The sequence below is a fragment of the Humulus lupulus genome, chromosome 2, assembly GCF_963169125.1.
Source record: "Humulus lupulus chromosome 2, drHumLupu1.1, whole genome shotgun sequence".
NCBI classification, from domain to species: Eukaryota; Viridiplantae; Streptophyta; class Magnoliopsida; order Rosales; family Cannabaceae; genus Humulus; species Humulus lupulus.
This window is the reverse complement of record NC_084794.1, coordinates 108524799-108541498: the sequence shown is the minus strand read 5'-3', so window position 1 is coordinate 108541498 and position 16700 is coordinate 108524799. Positions and strand designations below refer to the sequence as shown.

The following is a 16700-nucleotide window of genomic DNA, read 5'->3' as shown; positions in this document are numbered from 1 at the left end:
TGTTTGACCTTTATTTTCGGCACTATAAATTATTAAGAATTTATTGAAAAATTTTAGGATGTCTTAAATGACTACAATATATATCGTTATATAAAAAAATTAGAAAAAAATTATCAAGTTGTAAAAAATACAAACTAGTTGCACCGTTGCAGCAAAAAAAGTCGTTGCATCGTAGTCTTTCCCTAAATATATTTTGAAAATTATGTGTTATTAAAAAAAAATTATAAAAATAATTTTGAGTAATTAAATGAAAAGTATTATTATCTTATTAAATTTAATTTTAACTAAAAATAAATCATATTATTGTGGTATTTTGTATTATTCGGTAAAATATAAATGTGTAATTAGTATTATTCAAACTACAACACAAAATAAAATAGTATATACCCTCAATCTAAATAAAAACGCAATTAAATAACTTATGTTATATTGTGGATAATGTTTTTTTTTTAAATAAATATATATTGGCCAAAAAATAGTTAGTCAAACTACTATAACCTAACATTAACCTAAAAAAAACTATATACAAATTAGAAATCAAATTTTTTTTTTGACAAATTAGACTTCAAAATTTAATTCCTTAAGAAAAAGAAGACACTTTTTCCCATTATAGATTGCTATAAAAGTTGAGTCATGTTAGACAGTTAGGTATTGTTTGGTATGATGTTTGAATTTATAAGAGTAGAGTTAGAAGAGTTTACATTAAGATAATGTGAAGTGTTGAAAGTGGTTAAAATTACCCTCAAATCAAGCTAAAAAATATGACTCACTTAAAAATAAAAACTCACAAATCATTAAAAATAAATTTAATATTCTCATTTTCACCAAACCAAACAAAGCCTCCATACCAAACACCTAATAATTTTTAATTGGGTTCATGTCAATTTTAAATTATTTGATTATAATTAAATATTATTATGTATGAACAATATATACAACTTTTGTGTGTCTCTATCATTAGTCATCAAAATTTGTCTTAAAAAGCTTGAAAATTGTAACAAAAAAGAAAATATCTAAATATTTTAGAAACAAAAAATGTCTCAACCAAGCAAGAAGTTAATCTTAATCTGGGAAGGCAAGCAAGAGCATAGCCACTAAAGAATGGCCACGTAGGCAAAGGGACAAAAACGGTACGTTTTGAAGGCTAAAAAAATTCCAAAATGAATATAATATATAAATAAAAACACTCCAAGCAAGGGCACCGAATGGTGGTGGTTGAAGATCCCATTTCCAGTCTATGTCCTAAACCATCACATTATTGTGTCCTAAAACAATCTATTATTTTTATGGATAATTATATGAAAATAATACAAAGTAAGTTGGAAAGTGTAAGAAGCCAGAATTTGTGTTACACCGCATTGCACGTTACGTCTTCCTCGCTTATAAAATATCACTATTTGTTTTCGCACTTAAATTTTGACTCCACAGCTTCACACCTCTCTCTCTTTCTCTCAACTCCATACAGCTTTGACCCACTTGCAGTTTCAAGCCTGAATCTTTCTCACCAAGTGAGATTTTTTCTTCTTTCATATGGCCTTTCGTTTGGTTCCTTAGATGATTAAATTGTTGTTTTTCTTTTTTATTTATAATTCATTATTGGTATTTCGTTGATTGGTTTCTTAGAAAATGAAAAGAATATGTCAAAGAATAATATTTTGAGACTGGATTAAGGACAACCTTTTTTCACTTCACTCTTCTGAAGAAGAGAAATTTTGTATATTTATGTTCTCAGGGATTATTATAAAGGTTTGCATTCGTATATGTCATTCAATTCCAACAGTACTCATGTTCAGAGATTTTTATATTGGTTATAATCTTTGGTTTAGGGTCCTTAAGATTACAAAAAATCAGTTACTTCTGGTTAAATCGAAATTGAATGTTCTTAAATTAAGAAGAGAAAGTTAATTTGGGTCTTGCTTTGTAATATTGTCTTTGGCAGGTGGTTGCATACTTGCGTAGAATAAATGGCAACAGTACTGGCTTCGCACAGCTACTGTTGCCATAATGCAGAGTTGGTAAATCAAGACAGTCTTAGTTTCTCGACTTCGGTTTCAGTTCAAAAGTTATCAAACTACGGGAGAGAGAGATGTAATCTACCTCGTACTGATCAATATTTAAGGTTTCAAGTGCAAATGCAACAGACTGAATTGCCATCGAAATCTGGTGTCAATGGAAGAGCAACTGTAAAGATGGTACCAGCAAGTGAGGTAATGAAAAGACAAACGCAAGTGGAGAAAGTGAATGGTGTGAAAAATAAAGTAGGGAAGGTGAATGGTGCAGTTGTTGATGGAGCTAGTTTAGTTAAAAGCAATAGGATATCAACCCTTGTTAATAACACACCAAAATCAAAACCCTCTAAAGAACTTCCACCATTGGAGATGCCAAGGGTTTTGCCCACAGATGAAGGCTTCAGTTGGGCTGATGAGAACTACAACGCCTGGCAGAGGAATATAGATGTCTGGTCCTTTGTAGTCTCATTTCGTGTTCGTCTTCTTTTGGACAATGCGAAATGGGCATATGTCGGAGGCTTCACAGAAGAGAAGCAGGTGAGTCTTGGGGCTAGTTTGTGTACATGTTCATTTGCTGAATGTTTGACTCGTTTGAGTTTTGTGTCCCATTGCCCCAGATGTGCTACTGTCCTAAGCCTAGTTGCAACTTTGTATTTCTTGGTCTGCCTTGAGTGTTTATGGGAATTTTTTCATTCAGAAAAACAGAAGGCAAAAGACTGCCTCATGGCTTCGAGAACGTGTGCTGCAGCTTGGACCTACTTTTATCAAACTTGGACAGTTATCTTCAACAAGGTCGGATCTATTCCCACGTGAATTCGTGGATGAGCTTGCCAAGTTGCAGGTAAATATTAGATTCCATTGCAGTGCCTCAGATGACATCTAAGATTGAAGTTAGTTTTGGTACACTTCAACTTACTAATCGAGTTTCTCTTATTGAATTTTTGCAACTCTCTTTTGATATAATTCAGGATAGAGTTCCAGCCTTCTCACCAGAGAAAGCGAGACGTTTTATTGAGAACGAACTGGGAGCTCCCATTCATATATTGTTCAAGGAATTTGAGGACCAACCTATTGCTGCTGCCAGTTTGGGTCAGGTACTTGTTATGATTGAAATATTTGAATTTTCTGATGGATACCAAATTTAGTTTGAAAGCAATGTTTAGAGAAACATAGATGGTCAATATGTTCTCTAAATTTCTTAAGCACAAGGCAGGAATGTTTAAATGATGAATAAAGAAGCTATGAGTTACATACTGTTCTCCATTTTCTAGATTCACTTTTCCAGTTATTAATTCTTTTTTATGTGAGATAGGTCCATCGCGCTATCCTGCATAATGGAGAGAAAGTAGTTATAAAAGTTCAGAGGCCTGGTCTCAAGAAACTTTTCGATATTGATCTAAGTAAGCAATGTACTTTTATTTATTTTTATTTTTTCCAGAATAAGGATATTCAGCTTGCTAGTAGTTATAAGTACCTGTTATAGTTGCTTGTCTTGCTCATCAATCCTGACTGCTGTTCTTTTAGCATCTATTCATTCTAGTGTAGTTTATGTAAGTTGTAGCATAACTTTTATATATAGCTAGCACACTTGGTGCACATGATGAATCTGAAACAAATAGGTCCCAGGTTAGAAACTGAGACTTCTACTTTATCCCTTCTTCCCCTCACCACTGAGCTAGCCTCAGTGGCTTAGTTGCCGCATAAGTAAAACATACATTCTTTTTTGGAAAGAGCATAACATAAATGTATATAATTGATGAGAAGTGGAACTGACAAATTCACTCATTGTGTATAGTATAATTCATGTTTTATAAGATAGACTTGTTTATATGTAGTAGCCTCCACAAGAGGGAATAGTATAATATTAAGAAACCGGTCACAAGCAAGATATTGGTAAGTGATAAATTTAAATGTGAATTGATACCATCAATTTTTAGGTAAGTGAAACATTGTTCTGATCTCAAAAATAAAAATATAGACATAATATGTGGTTGTTATATGCATATGAGGTTATTAATTGAAATTCAGCAATTTTAGTCGCATCTTATGTCTTCCTGCTCTTCCATCCAGGAAATTTGAAGCTAATTGCTGAGTACTTTCAGAGAAGTGAAACTTTTGGTGGTCCAAGTAGAGATTGGATTGGTATATATGAAGAATGTTCAACGTATGCTGTCACCTTTATGTTTCATTCTGTTTCAATTTTTTTTCTTTACCTTTTAGGTTTAACGCACAATGCAATGATAAAAAAAAAGTTAGTACATACATGCACGTACGTATTTTTATTCCTTTACATTGACTGCAGGATTTTGTACCAAGAAATCGATTATATAAATGAAGGAAAAAATGCTGATAGATTTCGCAGAGATTTTCGGAATATAAAGTGGGTCCGAGTACCTGTATGTTTCTTTCTATACAACTATCAGAGAACTGATCTAGTGATCGTTGTTCTTGTTTTTTTTTCATATATTTTTAATATGAAGAGTTTTTATTTTGTTGGAGGAAGAAGACAGTTGTTTCTGAACTGTCAAGCTTCAAATTTAAAATAACAAAATGTTTTCCTCCTTATAGTTGGTCTTTTGGGATTACACTGCCACAAAGGTGCTGACCCTGGAGTATGTACCAGGTTTCATCCTATACTGACGTATCTGTTTTGCTTCAACACTGTTTAACTATCATTTTACAAGCTTTAGCGTTTCATTCTATGTTGGTAACTAACATGTCAATGCTGTGGTGGCAGGCATTAAAATAAATGACCTGAATTTGCTAGATTTGCGGGGTTACAGTCGTTCCAGAATTTCATCACATGCAATTGAAGCATACTTGATTCAGGTAATCAATTCTTTCTCTTTGATTCATATTAATTGTTATTATTCAGAATTATTTTATGGCTAAAACTATTTTTCGCTACTCTTTTTACTAGACTAGATTATCATTTGGAAAGCAAAACTTATCTGAGACAAATATGCCACTGATTCACTTGTCATTCAGATCCTAAAAACGGGTTTCTTTCATGCTGATCCTCACCCTGGAAATCTTGCTATTGACTTGGATGAAGCAATTATATACTATGATTTTGGTATGATGGGAGAGATCAAAACATTCACAAGGGAGAGATTACTTGACCTTTTTTATGCTGTTTATGAGAAAGATGCAAAGAAGGTATTCATCTGTTCTTTAAAGCCTGTCCGATATTCTCCTCGCTTACTAACTGATTGAACTTTGAAACCATTTTCAAAGAGAACCCCCCCTCTTTTTTTTTTCTCTTCAGTGTTATAATTGGTTATCACCACATTTAGACAATGTTTTGATGTAATGACATTTCCTTTCATGTTATTCAACAATTTGCACGAATCAGATGTATGAACCACTAACTAAAAAGTTGAACTATGTAATCTTGCTTTGCACTGAACTTAACCTGACTAATGCCACCTACCAGGTTATGGGGAGTCTGATAGATCTTGGAGCACTCCAGCCGACCGGAGATCTGTCACCAGTACGTCTTTTGCCTGTTCCCATCAACTTTTTTTAAAAAAGAAAGGAGCTCTTACTGCATCATCGAGATGCATATACAAAGTTCTTGTTTGGTACATCCTTCAAGTTATTCTGATTCTATTTCAGGTAAGAAGATCTGTGCAATATTTTTTGGACAACTTGTTGAGTCAGACACCAGATCAGCAACAAACTTTGAGTGCAATTGGTGAGGTATGAAAATTAAAAACACTTGAACACAGTATAACATATGACTTGGACTGTATTAAGTACAAAAATTCATGACAACAATACGGTATTCAATTAGATGCTTCTTTTCTGCTGAGGAATAGATTCAGTGAGAGACCAGGAGAAAACCAAACTTGAATATTTTTGGTTTTTGGAAAAAAGGCTTGGGGGTAAAATACAGCTGGTTGAGCCATGATTGTAGAATGGAACCACAGAAGAACCTGTCATCATTTTATCAAGGAATTCGTCTCTTGGCTACTTTATATAATTGTTTATCACTGTTTTGCTTCACTTTAGACAACCGGATACATGTTCTTCGATTTGAAGTGTTGATTTCCTTATGGCAGGATTTATTTGCAATTGCACAAGATCAACCTTTCAGATTTCCATCCACGTTTACATTCGTTATCAGAGCCTTTTCTACACTGGAAGGTTGATCTTCTCTCTCTCTCTCCACACACACACACATCAAATGTGCTTGTGTCTGCACTGAACATGAATAAAAAAGATGTGAAGACATACCATTCTAATTAACCGAGTTATTGTTGTGATTTTGATAGGCATAGGCTACATTCTTGATCCAGATTTTTCCTTTGTGAAGATTGCTGCACCTTATGCCCAGGTTCTACTTTTTCTAAACAATAATAAAATTATAATCTTAAAAGTTTTTCCTTTGCACTAATACAATACTCAATGAACAGGAGCTTTTAGATTTGAAACAGAAGCGGCCATCAGGGACGCAACTTGTACAGGGAATAAGGAAACAAGCAGATGATGTATTGCATCTAACTTGACTCTTCATTGCTTTAGTTTCATTCATGTTGATGATTCATTATTAGTATTAACAGCATTCATTTACAATGCTTTCAGGCAAGAAGCTACACCATGTCCATGCCATACAGAGTTCAACGAATTGAAGAGTTTGTGGATCAACTAGACTCGGGAGATTTGAAACTTCGCGTTCGGGTTCTTGAGGTATTTTCTTTCTTTCTTTAAAATCTAATCATTCATTTCAGGATTTGTTCAAATTTCTAGTGATAGTTAATCTGTGTTCTTTGAAAAGTAAACATATTTTTGTGAAGAAAAAACTAAGAATCCATGCACAATTTGCAGTCGGAGAGAGCAGCGAGAAAGGCAACAATACTACAAATGGCAACAATATATACAGTCATTGGAGGTACCTTGCTAAACCTTGGGATGACTTTGAGCAGTCAAGGCAGTCAAGTTTTTGCAAATGGATCATTCATTGGTGCAGGTGACATGTTAACACTCTAACCACTTTCAAAGTTACACTTAAAGAGGAAGAAGATATCATGCTTAAACCTGATGATTTTTTTTACCCATTGTGCAGGAGTCTTTCTGGCATTGTTTGGTAGGTCCATGCAACGGGTGAAGAAACTAGATAAATTCGAGAAGATGATATGATATGATCACTCACCATGCAACTCAAATCCATTTTATTATAATGATTCTTCATCAAACACCCACATAATTATATACATACGTGTGTGTTCCGATTCTTTTACTTGTATTTATTTAACTCATGTAATTTCATACAGATTACTGATTACAGAAGAAGATGAAGCTTTCCAATGAATTGGGAGCTGATGGATTGTACTAAAATGAAATATTCTTAGTGTTTATACACCAAAAAAAATAATGATAATAATACAAAAATTCATGGGGGTTTAGTTTCTGGCACGTTTTAGTTTCTTTCATTTTTTTAATAAATATATAATCTGTCTTCTTACTGAAAGTACAATTTTTAGGAGACAATAAAACTCTAGCACTTGTTAAGTGAGCCCCACGAAGAAATGAAATCCAAACTTTATGAACATAAATCCAGTGGATCTTTCTCTTCCTCTTTTCAAATTATTAATTTTTGGAATAGGTAATGGGAATCTTGGCCGGACATAATAAACAAGAGACACCTGTCTACTGCAGTTGGTTACATTAATGCCAGGTTATGGCTGAGAAGCTTCAATAATGATGTATCCTCAACACAATCAATATCCAAACATACATTACAGTTGAATTAAAGAATCCATCAACTTTAATACAGAAAACATAAAATTTAAACTGTAAAAATCCAGGTCAATAGTAATATAAGATTGGCTGATGGCTGACTTGAAAAAAGAAGGAAAAGATAATCAGTACACTGACATAAATCAAGATTGACTGAAAGACTTGGATATCTCTGCTAGAATATAGCACTTCAGTTTGTCACCATCATCCGTTCACTAGAACATATTTACACATACGAGTAATAAAATACATGAACATGACAGCCGAAATTGAGCTTCTAAATCCATTGTAGTTCAGAAAACAAGAGCAGCCTCCGGTAGAATGTCTATAATCAGATCAGGCAGGTCAAGTATAAAGAACAAAAGATGAGGGAAAAAAACTGAAGAGGCAAAAATATCAACTTTTAAACTAATTTTACTTCTCGGAGTCTACAGAATGGAAAGCATAAAATCCTATGGAAATTTTAATACAAGTCTAATTTCCCACTGGAGTTCGATAGGCAAGAAAATTTTGTTGTCGGCAGTAGAGGTCATTATTGTATTCTGCAATGTTATACGAGTCTGAAGAAGGCAGACCATTTTTGGATCTCTTCCTGAAATTCTCAAACGGATTCATCAATTGATACAAGCAGCATACTCTACAAGTCTGCCTTCTTCGGGCAAATTTTGGGCATCTTTCCCAAATTCTCAGATGGAACATGATTGAGATGAAAAGCAATTAGTCCCTGCACGCACACAAATTCAGAATGTATTCATAACCACTTTACAAACTAGATAAGTAACTACATTTTTAACCGAGATTATATAAATGATATAAGAAACCGATTATTGAGCTAAGTGTTGTTAAATGCGCACAACAAATAGAAGAAACTCAAACAAACACGTGATTTGTTTGAAATAGGATTGATCTTATTTGCGGCAAGATTTTCCAGAAGAGAGTTTTTTTTTTAGGAAATTGGGGTTCTCTCCTAATCCCACATTATTTTAGAAACATAAAACTAGAACAATTATTATGTTGGTACCCAGGAGGAATTCGAACTTTAGACCTAGTGGAAGCACACCATATGCTTTACCATTTAAGCTAGCTACCCCATTTGAGACAGGATTGATCCTATGAAAACATCTACAGGAATAAGATGCATAACATTCAAACTTGACACATCCACTATCATTTCTTCTTAATAATTCCAACAGATAAAATAACACTGGAAGAATTTTGCAGACTCGCAACATTGCAATAACATACTGATCCTACCAAGGCTGACTTAAACATAGACTCATCAAGAAACTTAAACATAGAATTTTGCAGACTCGCAACATTGCAATAACATACTGATCCTACCAAGGCTGACTTAAACATAGACTCATCAAGAAATTTAATAGAGTGGCTTCACAGACAGAACACAAAGCCAATCACCAAAAGTAGCATATAACGACATATTAAACCAATAGTTTGGAAGTATAAGTTCAAGAAAAAATGACACCGATGAGAACAAAAGACGCCAGAGCAAATTTACAACGCTAAAGAGCAGTATCTTAGATGGAGTCAACAAACAAAGTTAAAACATTTACAAAATGAACCAGCACACAAACAAAGGAATTCACCTAAAAAGTATATATAAATAAATGTATATTATAAAATATACTAGAAAACAACAATATGCATGGATAGATCATCAATTATAAAAATAGATTACACAGAGTGCAAGGCAGGATTTTTCACTCACCAGTACTTGATCAAGCCATCCCAGCCACATGTTGCTACTTTACTTTGTTCCAACGGATGCCACTCAGATCCAATGCATACACCCTCATGACACTTGAGAGTTCTGAATACTTTGCAAGTCTTCCAGTCCCAGAACCAGCATTTACCCTCCCCATCTCCAGACATAACGAAACGTCCATCAGGTGAGAAATTGACTTGGCAAGCGTAACCAGCAACAACGTGCCCGGCAAACCTCTTTTTCTTATTAAGCTGAAACTTCTCCCTAGTGCTGTAAATAAGAATCTGATTGTCCATACTCTGCGCAGCAAGCCAATTTGAGTTCGGGTGAAGCGAAATTGATGGCATAGAGTGCATATGAGGCTCACTAATATACTTGATAACTACAGGAATCCCAAACTCCCAAACACGAAGCGACTTGTCATCGCTGGAAGTTACAAACCTTCGATTATTATCAACAAATGTAATGGTATTCACAGCTCCTAAATGCTGATCATACTCTTGCGTAATCTGTCCCGTACTCATATCCCACTGAACAATCTTCTTATCACTCATCCCAGCCAATAAAATATTCTGCTTATCTTCATCCGGGTTAAGCTTAACAACATAAGGAACCTTCCCAGTTGAGAATGTTGATATGACTTGCCCAGTTTCCGTGTCCCAGTACTTGATATTCTTATCATAACCGGCACTCAAAAACTTAGTCCCGTCATTTGAAAAACAAATATCACGAACGGCTTTCGAATGGCCCATATAAGTTCTCATACACTTGCCAGTATTAAAAACATCCCAAATCTTTATCTTGGTATCCATCCCAGCAGACAGAATCAAATGACCATATTTGGGGAAGAATCTTATAGCAGAAACACCCTTGGTATGTCCACTCCAAGTATGAACTAACCTCTTTGGTATATAACAATGATCGTTTGTGGCCTTCGCATCCTTCGGAGGCGCGATCCAAGACCTACCCTGATAATCCTTTTCTTCCTTTCCATGGAAAGTGGTCTTATCAGCAACAACCTCTCCTTTATCTCCACCAGATTTCTCCTCACCTTTCTTCTTCGCATATTCTTCGGCGTACTTCTTCTGCTCTTCCGTTAACTCAGACGGCAGACCCTCCTTCTTACCAGCCCACGGACTCTTCCTATTCTTCATCAACCAAGCATCAGTCGCAGGGTTTTCGACTTCGCTCACGTCAACACCAGCTTCCTCATCCTCATTCTCATTCTCAGTCGATTCCTTCTTTTTCTCCATCTTTCTTCTCTTCTGCTCATGTTGCGGAATGTTGTATACCGAAATGGCGTCGTTCTTCTGAAGGGCATCAAAATCACCAACGTAATTGTACCCAGCAGCTGCAGAAGGGTCGGCAGCGTAGCCATACTTGTGGAAAGTATTGTACTGTTCGTCGAACACAAAGGGCTCAATAGAAGCGTCCTCGACGAAGCCCAGCTTGTGATTTCGCATACCTTGAGCGATACCGTCCTTGGCGTAAGGGTGAGATGGGCCATAGATGGGAGCCCAGAGCTGGTCGTAGGTGGGATTGAAGGCGACCGCGTGCTGAGTGGGATCGATAGGTTTGGAAAGGGCCTTATGGCCATTGGTGCCACTGACAGTGAGAGCAAGCATGGTGTCGTCGACCTTGGGGGCGGCGGACTTGGAGGTGAGGAGGCGAGGTGGCGAAGAGTCAGGGGACGATGAATTGGAGGTAGTAGGGTTTGGGTTTTGGGGCTCTGGATCGTCCAATTCGTCGTCGTTTTGGTCCTGGTAGTTTCGAAGGAGATCCATGGTGAAGATAAATTTTAGACGAATGAGAAGGGAGAGATAATTATGTACGTTAGGGTTTCTGGGTTTGAAATTTTGGGGCAACTCGGCGATCTGTGATTTTCGGGTTTATGGGTTTTAGATTAAGGAAGATGGTGTGGTTAGGCGGGATGTTGTGTAGACTTTAGCTCTTTTAGCTCCCTTAAAAAATAATACAAATTTAGCTCTTTTAAGTAGTTTTACACAAATTTTCTTCTTCATTTTGATATGTACACAAAAATATGTAACAAAATATTACTTATAGAATATATAAAAAACAGTTACACATCAGTAGTCTTCAATCATCAAGAGCTATAAATAGAACCTAACCCCTTTGACAATGGGATTGGGATATTCATTTTATACTCAGACTATTAAGCAATATACGAGTTTTTGCTCCATTGTTGTTCTGCACTTTTTTTATCTCCAAGTTCTTTCTAAGTTGTTTTCATACTAAGCTTTGAGTTTTTCGACCTAACGTCGTTGACAAGTTCTCACCGTCAACAGTTTGGCGTCGTCTCTGGAAAGGACAAAGATAAAGTTACTGCCCTTCCATTGTTTCCGACGAGGAAAGATGCCAAGGCGATCAAGACGCCTGTGTACAAGATGTGGAGATCCACATGGACGGAGATCAGCTGAGGGCCTCCATGAGAGATTGTAACGCCATACTAATCTAGGACCGTTACAACGTGTGTTTAAAATGGTTCTGGACTCGCTAAGCGAGTCATTTGGAATTAAAAGTGTGATTAAAGTAACTAATGGTTCATGTGTTAAAAAAATTGGTCAAAGAAGTAAACATTTTCATTAAATGTTTCAGTCTATAAATGGGATCCCAAAATAGAAGTTTAAAGTTTATTTACAATTCAAAAGATTACAAAATAAGTCGGCCTAAGCGGCAAAATATTGTCCAACCCTAGTTCCTCCGTGATACACTAGCAGTGGTGGTTGAGCAGACTGCATATGTACATGCCGCCCCTAAAGCTCTCCAACTCATGGCTGGTCCAGCTTCTCCTTATCCCTACCTGCACCGCATAACACCTGTGAGCCAAGGCTTAACAAGAAAACTTAATTAACCAGATTCAGATAGACAACAGAACATAAGTAGCATGCTTAGCAGTAATAACTGTCCTCAAGCAGACACATTACCCAGTTATACGACCATGGAGTCACACAATTGCATACCGCACTTCCATTTATTCAAGTGGCATCCATGCCAGACAAGTGCGTACCGCACTCCTAGGTTGGCCTAGCCATAGCAGCCTGTGTTCCACACGCGTAATGCTGACCACAACTCATAAGTTGAGCTTTCAAATCAGATACAATCAAACAGATAATTCACATAACACATTCATTTATGCTTAAACAGATATTTCAGAGACATGATTATAATCATATATCATAACCGGGGCTCAAGCCCTAATCACAACCAGGCTGCAATTTTCTTACCTTAGATCCTATGTGAACGGTGAAACGACCACGAGCGTGATCCTTGTCCCGAGCCTTGCTGAAACCCTAGTCACAACATAAATATATATTCATCAGGAACGAACCCCAGATCCTGAGTTCCAATCCAAACCTTAACTCTTAGAACCATTGTTCCCAGGTAACAGGCTACTAAAAACGTTCCCCGTGCCCCCAAGTGGGCCCCCAAAAGAGATTCCCAAGCCTCTTAACCTCATTCCTAAAATTTAGAAAAACAGCTTTTCGGAGCACCTGGCACGGTCGCGCCCACATAAATTTTGGGCTTTCCAGGGCACTGGTGCGGTCGCACCCCTAGTCTCGAAACCCAAATCCCAATTAAAATTCCACCTTTTTGGGGACACTAGCGCAGTCGCGCTACAACCTAGCGCAGTCACGCTAGGTCGCTAGGAACCCAAAAACTACCTAGAAACATAATGTTCTTCCCCAAACTTCCCAACTCGCGATTTCTTGGAAAATTAGACCAAATTTCGACCTAAACAGTCGTTTCCAGCAGGATTTTGACCATAAAACACACTACATAGCTCAGATAGACTATACCCTGTTAGGAAACTTATACATGATCTTTATTTATTTTCATGTAGATCTAATATTAAACAAGTTAATATGAGACAACCTAGAACATGTTTCTAAAATTGAATTCAAAGAGAAATAATGATAAGAATACTTACATTATACGCAGCGGAATAATAGAGTCCTTCCTTCAGTTTCTCTAACCCTTGTATCCTTTTTGTCGCAGAGTATTACCAAGAAATTGAAGAGATCTTCAATTTTTTTTATAGCCATCCAAAGTATCCTTAGAATCACCTAGACTAGAGTGAGAAATTCTCAGCACATGAGATAGATACAAAGAGAAGAAGAGAAAAGAACAATAAGGCTTAGAAAAGGACTTATGTTTAGAGAGAATCTAAAACCTATCAGAAACTTGTGTTTCAACTTGTGACTTGACTTGTATTTTCAACTCTCTCTTAACATTCCTTTTGTAGACTCAATTATGTCATTTATTTAATTAAAAAATTAATAAAATAATAGTCAATTGACAGCCCTAGGTCGAAATTATCATGGGCTTTAGGCCCGTGAAATTTCCCATTTATAAGCCCGTTGGACTTAAAATCAAGGCCTGTATTATTTTCTATTGATTTAATTAATTAAATAATTATTTAAATCCTTTATCAAATTAATTATTTATAATTTGAACCTTGTTTTAAACTTATTTATTAATTTAGATACCAATTTATCTTAATTAAAAAATCTGCCCTAATTTCTCTTTTCTTCTCTGAATTGTATAACTCTGTGAAACTATCCAAAATTGACCTGGTCAACTTTGATAATTCGAATTGATAATTAAATAAATTAATTGAGACTATCTAGATGATTTTATCGAAGGTACAGTGGGGACCATGGGCCTATGAAATCAAGCTCCAACAAGTTATCATAAATCTAACAAATAAATTTACTAACTTATCAATTCCTCGTGACTCCACTAAAGACTCGGAATTGCACTATTGAATTCATAGAACACTCTATAACAAATATAGATATGAGATGGGACTAAAATACCATTTTACCCTTCATTGTATTTTATCCTAAATACACTTAGTTCCTTGTGAATGATATTTCAGTAACTAATATTAATTACTGAAATGAGAACTCTACCATTTAACACCTTGAACCAAACTAAAAGGAAACCATTGTTTCACTTCTTCATGAGAAGCTATAGATGTTCATATCTATGATTAACACTCCCACTCAATTATACTACCGAGTTCCCAAGATGTAAGTATGGGCTAGTCCGTAGGGTAAGCTGGTAACGAACAAGTCAAAGAACTCAAATAATACAATCAGTTATAATACTAACCACTCAGAATTGAGATTGAATTGACCTATGGTCAACTATATGATATGACTAGAATAGATAATAACGGTATGCTTACTTATCCTATCTACTGTCAATACGGTCCTGTCTGATGTAAAAAATACATCCGATCTTATCTACTTTGCTAATGTTTTGGAAAGAACATAACACTGCAATGTGTAAGTAGATCATATCGTAGATTGGCAAGTCAGTGTAAATCCTGTGCACTGACTAATTTTAGGACTAACTTATTTTGAACATATAATCATATTTATATTCCACTGTGATTACGTCACTATACATACGATTAGCTATATGCTCGGGATTTAATAGAAGTTTATATTAAACAAATAATCATGAAAATAAAACATGTGAGCAAAGTGATTGACCAAGTAAAAAAATGATTTCTATTATTTTATTGATAATAAATGAGACGAAAAATAAATTGAGTTTTAATTAGGGCATAAAACCCTAACAAACTCCCACTTGCACTAATTGAAACTAATGCCTTAATTATACTAATCCCATTTCCTTGATATGCTTATCGAATATAGCTTCTGGTAGTGTCTTTGTAAACGGATCTGCAAGATTTTCTTCAGAAACAATCTTCATAACCTTCACATCTCCCTTGGCCACATATTCTCGAATAATGTGATACTTCCTTTCTATATACTTACTCCTCTTGTGACTACGAGGTTCTTTCAAGTTAGCTATCTCTCCTGTATTGTCACAAAACAACACAAGCAGTTTATCCATTTCTGGAATAACACCAAGATTCGAATAGAACTACTTTAGCCAGACTATTTTCTTAGCTGCTTCTGACGCGGCTATGTACTTAGCCTCCATGGTGGAATCTGAGATTGCAGACTGCTTTACGCTTCTCCATATCACAGCTCCACCCCCAAGAGTAAACACCATTCCAGAAGTAGACTTCCTGTCGTCGACATCAGTCTGAAAATCCAAATCGGTGTAGCCTACAGGGTTTAGAACACCACCCTTGTAGACTAACATATAATCCCTAGTCCATATTAAATACTTCAGGATATGCTTAACTGCTATCCAATGTACCGGTCCTGGGTTTGACTGATACCTGCTCACTACTCCCACTGCATAGCAGATATCTGGTCTAGTATACAACATGTCATACATCAGACTTCCAACTGCAGATACGTAAGGAACTTTTCTCATTGCATCTTCCTCTTCGGGAGTTTGGGGAGACTGTTTCTTTGAAAGATGAATTCCATGGCAGGACGGTAAACGTCCTTTCTTGGAATTTGTCATTGAGAATCGTTCAAGCACTTTATCTATGTAAGTAGCTTGAGATAGAGCCAAGAGTCTATTCTTTCTATCCCTAATGATCTGGATACCTAGAACATAACTTACTTCACCCAAATCCTTCATCTGGAATTGAGTGCTCAGCCAATTCTTCACATCTGATAATTTCTTAACATTGTTTCCAATGAGTAAGATATCATCTACATAAAGAACCAAGAATACCACTATTTGATTTGCCTTTAGTTGGTAAACACAAGGCTCATCAATATTTTGTTCAAAGCCATAGGTTTTGATTATTTCATCAAACCTAAGATTCAAGGAACGAGAAGCTTGCTTAAGTCCATAAATGGACTTATTCAACTTGCAAACTTTTCCTTATTGTCCAGCTACTTTAAAACCTTCTGGCTGATCCATATAAATAACTTCATCAAGCTTCCCATTAAGAAAAGCTGTCTTGACGTCCATTTTCCAGATCTCATAGTCGAGAGCGGCTGCTATGGATAGGAGGATGCGTATGGACTAAAAGTTTCCTCATGGTCCATGCCTTCTCTTTGGGTATAACCCTTTGCCACTAATCGATCTTTATAAGTCTCGATATTTCCATCAACACCTCATTTCTTCTTGGAGATCCACTTACATCCAATGGCCCTAAAGTCACTAGGTGCTTCCACAAGATCCCAGACGAAATTTGAGTACATGGACTCCATTTTCTGTTTCATGGCTTCGAGCCATAGTTCTTTTTTAGGGCTATCCATTGCCTATTTGAAAGACAACGAATCATCACCACCAGTGTCACCAACAACCATATTGGTTTAACC

General features: G+C 36.0%; 2 protein-coding genes across 3 annotated transcripts; one reads left to right on the top strand and one right to left on the bottom strand.

The window, feature by feature from the left end:
* Positions 1 to 1352: 1352 nt before the first annotated feature.
* Positions 1353 to 7417, top strand: LOC133818345 (protein ACTIVITY OF BC1 COMPLEX KINASE 7, chloroplastic). The gene is made up of 18 exons (XM_062251144.1): positions 1353 to 1508; positions 1940 to 2546; positions 2707 to 2850; positions 2978 to 3103; positions 3322 to 3409; positions 4080 to 4173; positions 4312 to 4405; positions 4578 to 4632; positions 4747 to 4838; positions 4998 to 5168; positions 5446 to 5502; positions 5628 to 5711; positions 6074 to 6158; positions 6287 to 6348; positions 6428 to 6502; positions 6597 to 6701; positions 6840 to 6981; positions 7078 to 7417. The coding sequence occupies exons 2-18, from the start codon at positions 1965 to 1967 to the stop codon at positions 7149 to 7151; spliced, it is 2130 nt and encodes a 709-aa protein (XP_062107128.1). The 5' UTR covers positions 1353 to 1508; positions 1940 to 1964; the 3' UTR covers positions 7152 to 7417.
* Positions 7418 to 7761: 344 nt separating this feature from the next.
* LOC133818346 (uncharacterized) lies at positions 7762 to 11427 on the bottom strand. 2 transcript variants are annotated; one of them, XM_062251145.1, is made up of 2 exons: positions 9478 to 11425; positions 7762 to 8475 (listed from the first exon to the last, which is right to left on the bottom strand). In XM_062251145.1, exons 1-2 carry the CDS (start codon positions 11256 to 11258, stop codon positions 8469 to 8471), a joined length of 1788 nt encoding a protein of 595 aa, XP_062107129.1. In that variant the 5' UTR covers positions 11259 to 11425; the 3' UTR covers positions 7762 to 8468. The 2 variants fall into 2 exon arrangements, with proteins under 2 accessions (XP_062107129.1, XP_062107130.1); XM_062251146.1 differs by lacking the exon at positions 7762 to 8475 and having other exon boundaries at positions 9474 to 11427.
* Positions 11428 to 16700: the final 5273 nt, after the last annotated feature.

What these genes read in the sequence shown, in the direction of transcription:
- LOC133818345 (XM_062251144.1), top strand. Translation starts at nt 1,965, where the DNA reads ATGGCAACAGTACTGGCTTCGCACAGCTACTGTTGCCATAATGCAGAG. An exon ending in ACTTTTCGATATTGATCTAA is followed by an intron (nt 3,410 to 4,079) that starts GTAAGCAATGTA and finishes TCTTCCATCCAG; the next exon opens with GAAATTTGAAGCTAATTGCT. An exon ending in CGACCGGAGATCTGTCACCA is followed by an intron (nt 5,503 to 5,627) that starts GTACGTCTTTTG and finishes ATTCTATTTCAG; the next exon opens with GTAAGAAGATCTGTGCAATA.
- LOC133818346 (XM_062251145.1), bottom strand. Translation starts at nt 11,258, where the DNA reads ATGGATCTCCTTCGAAACTACCAGGACCAAAACGACGACGAATTGGAC.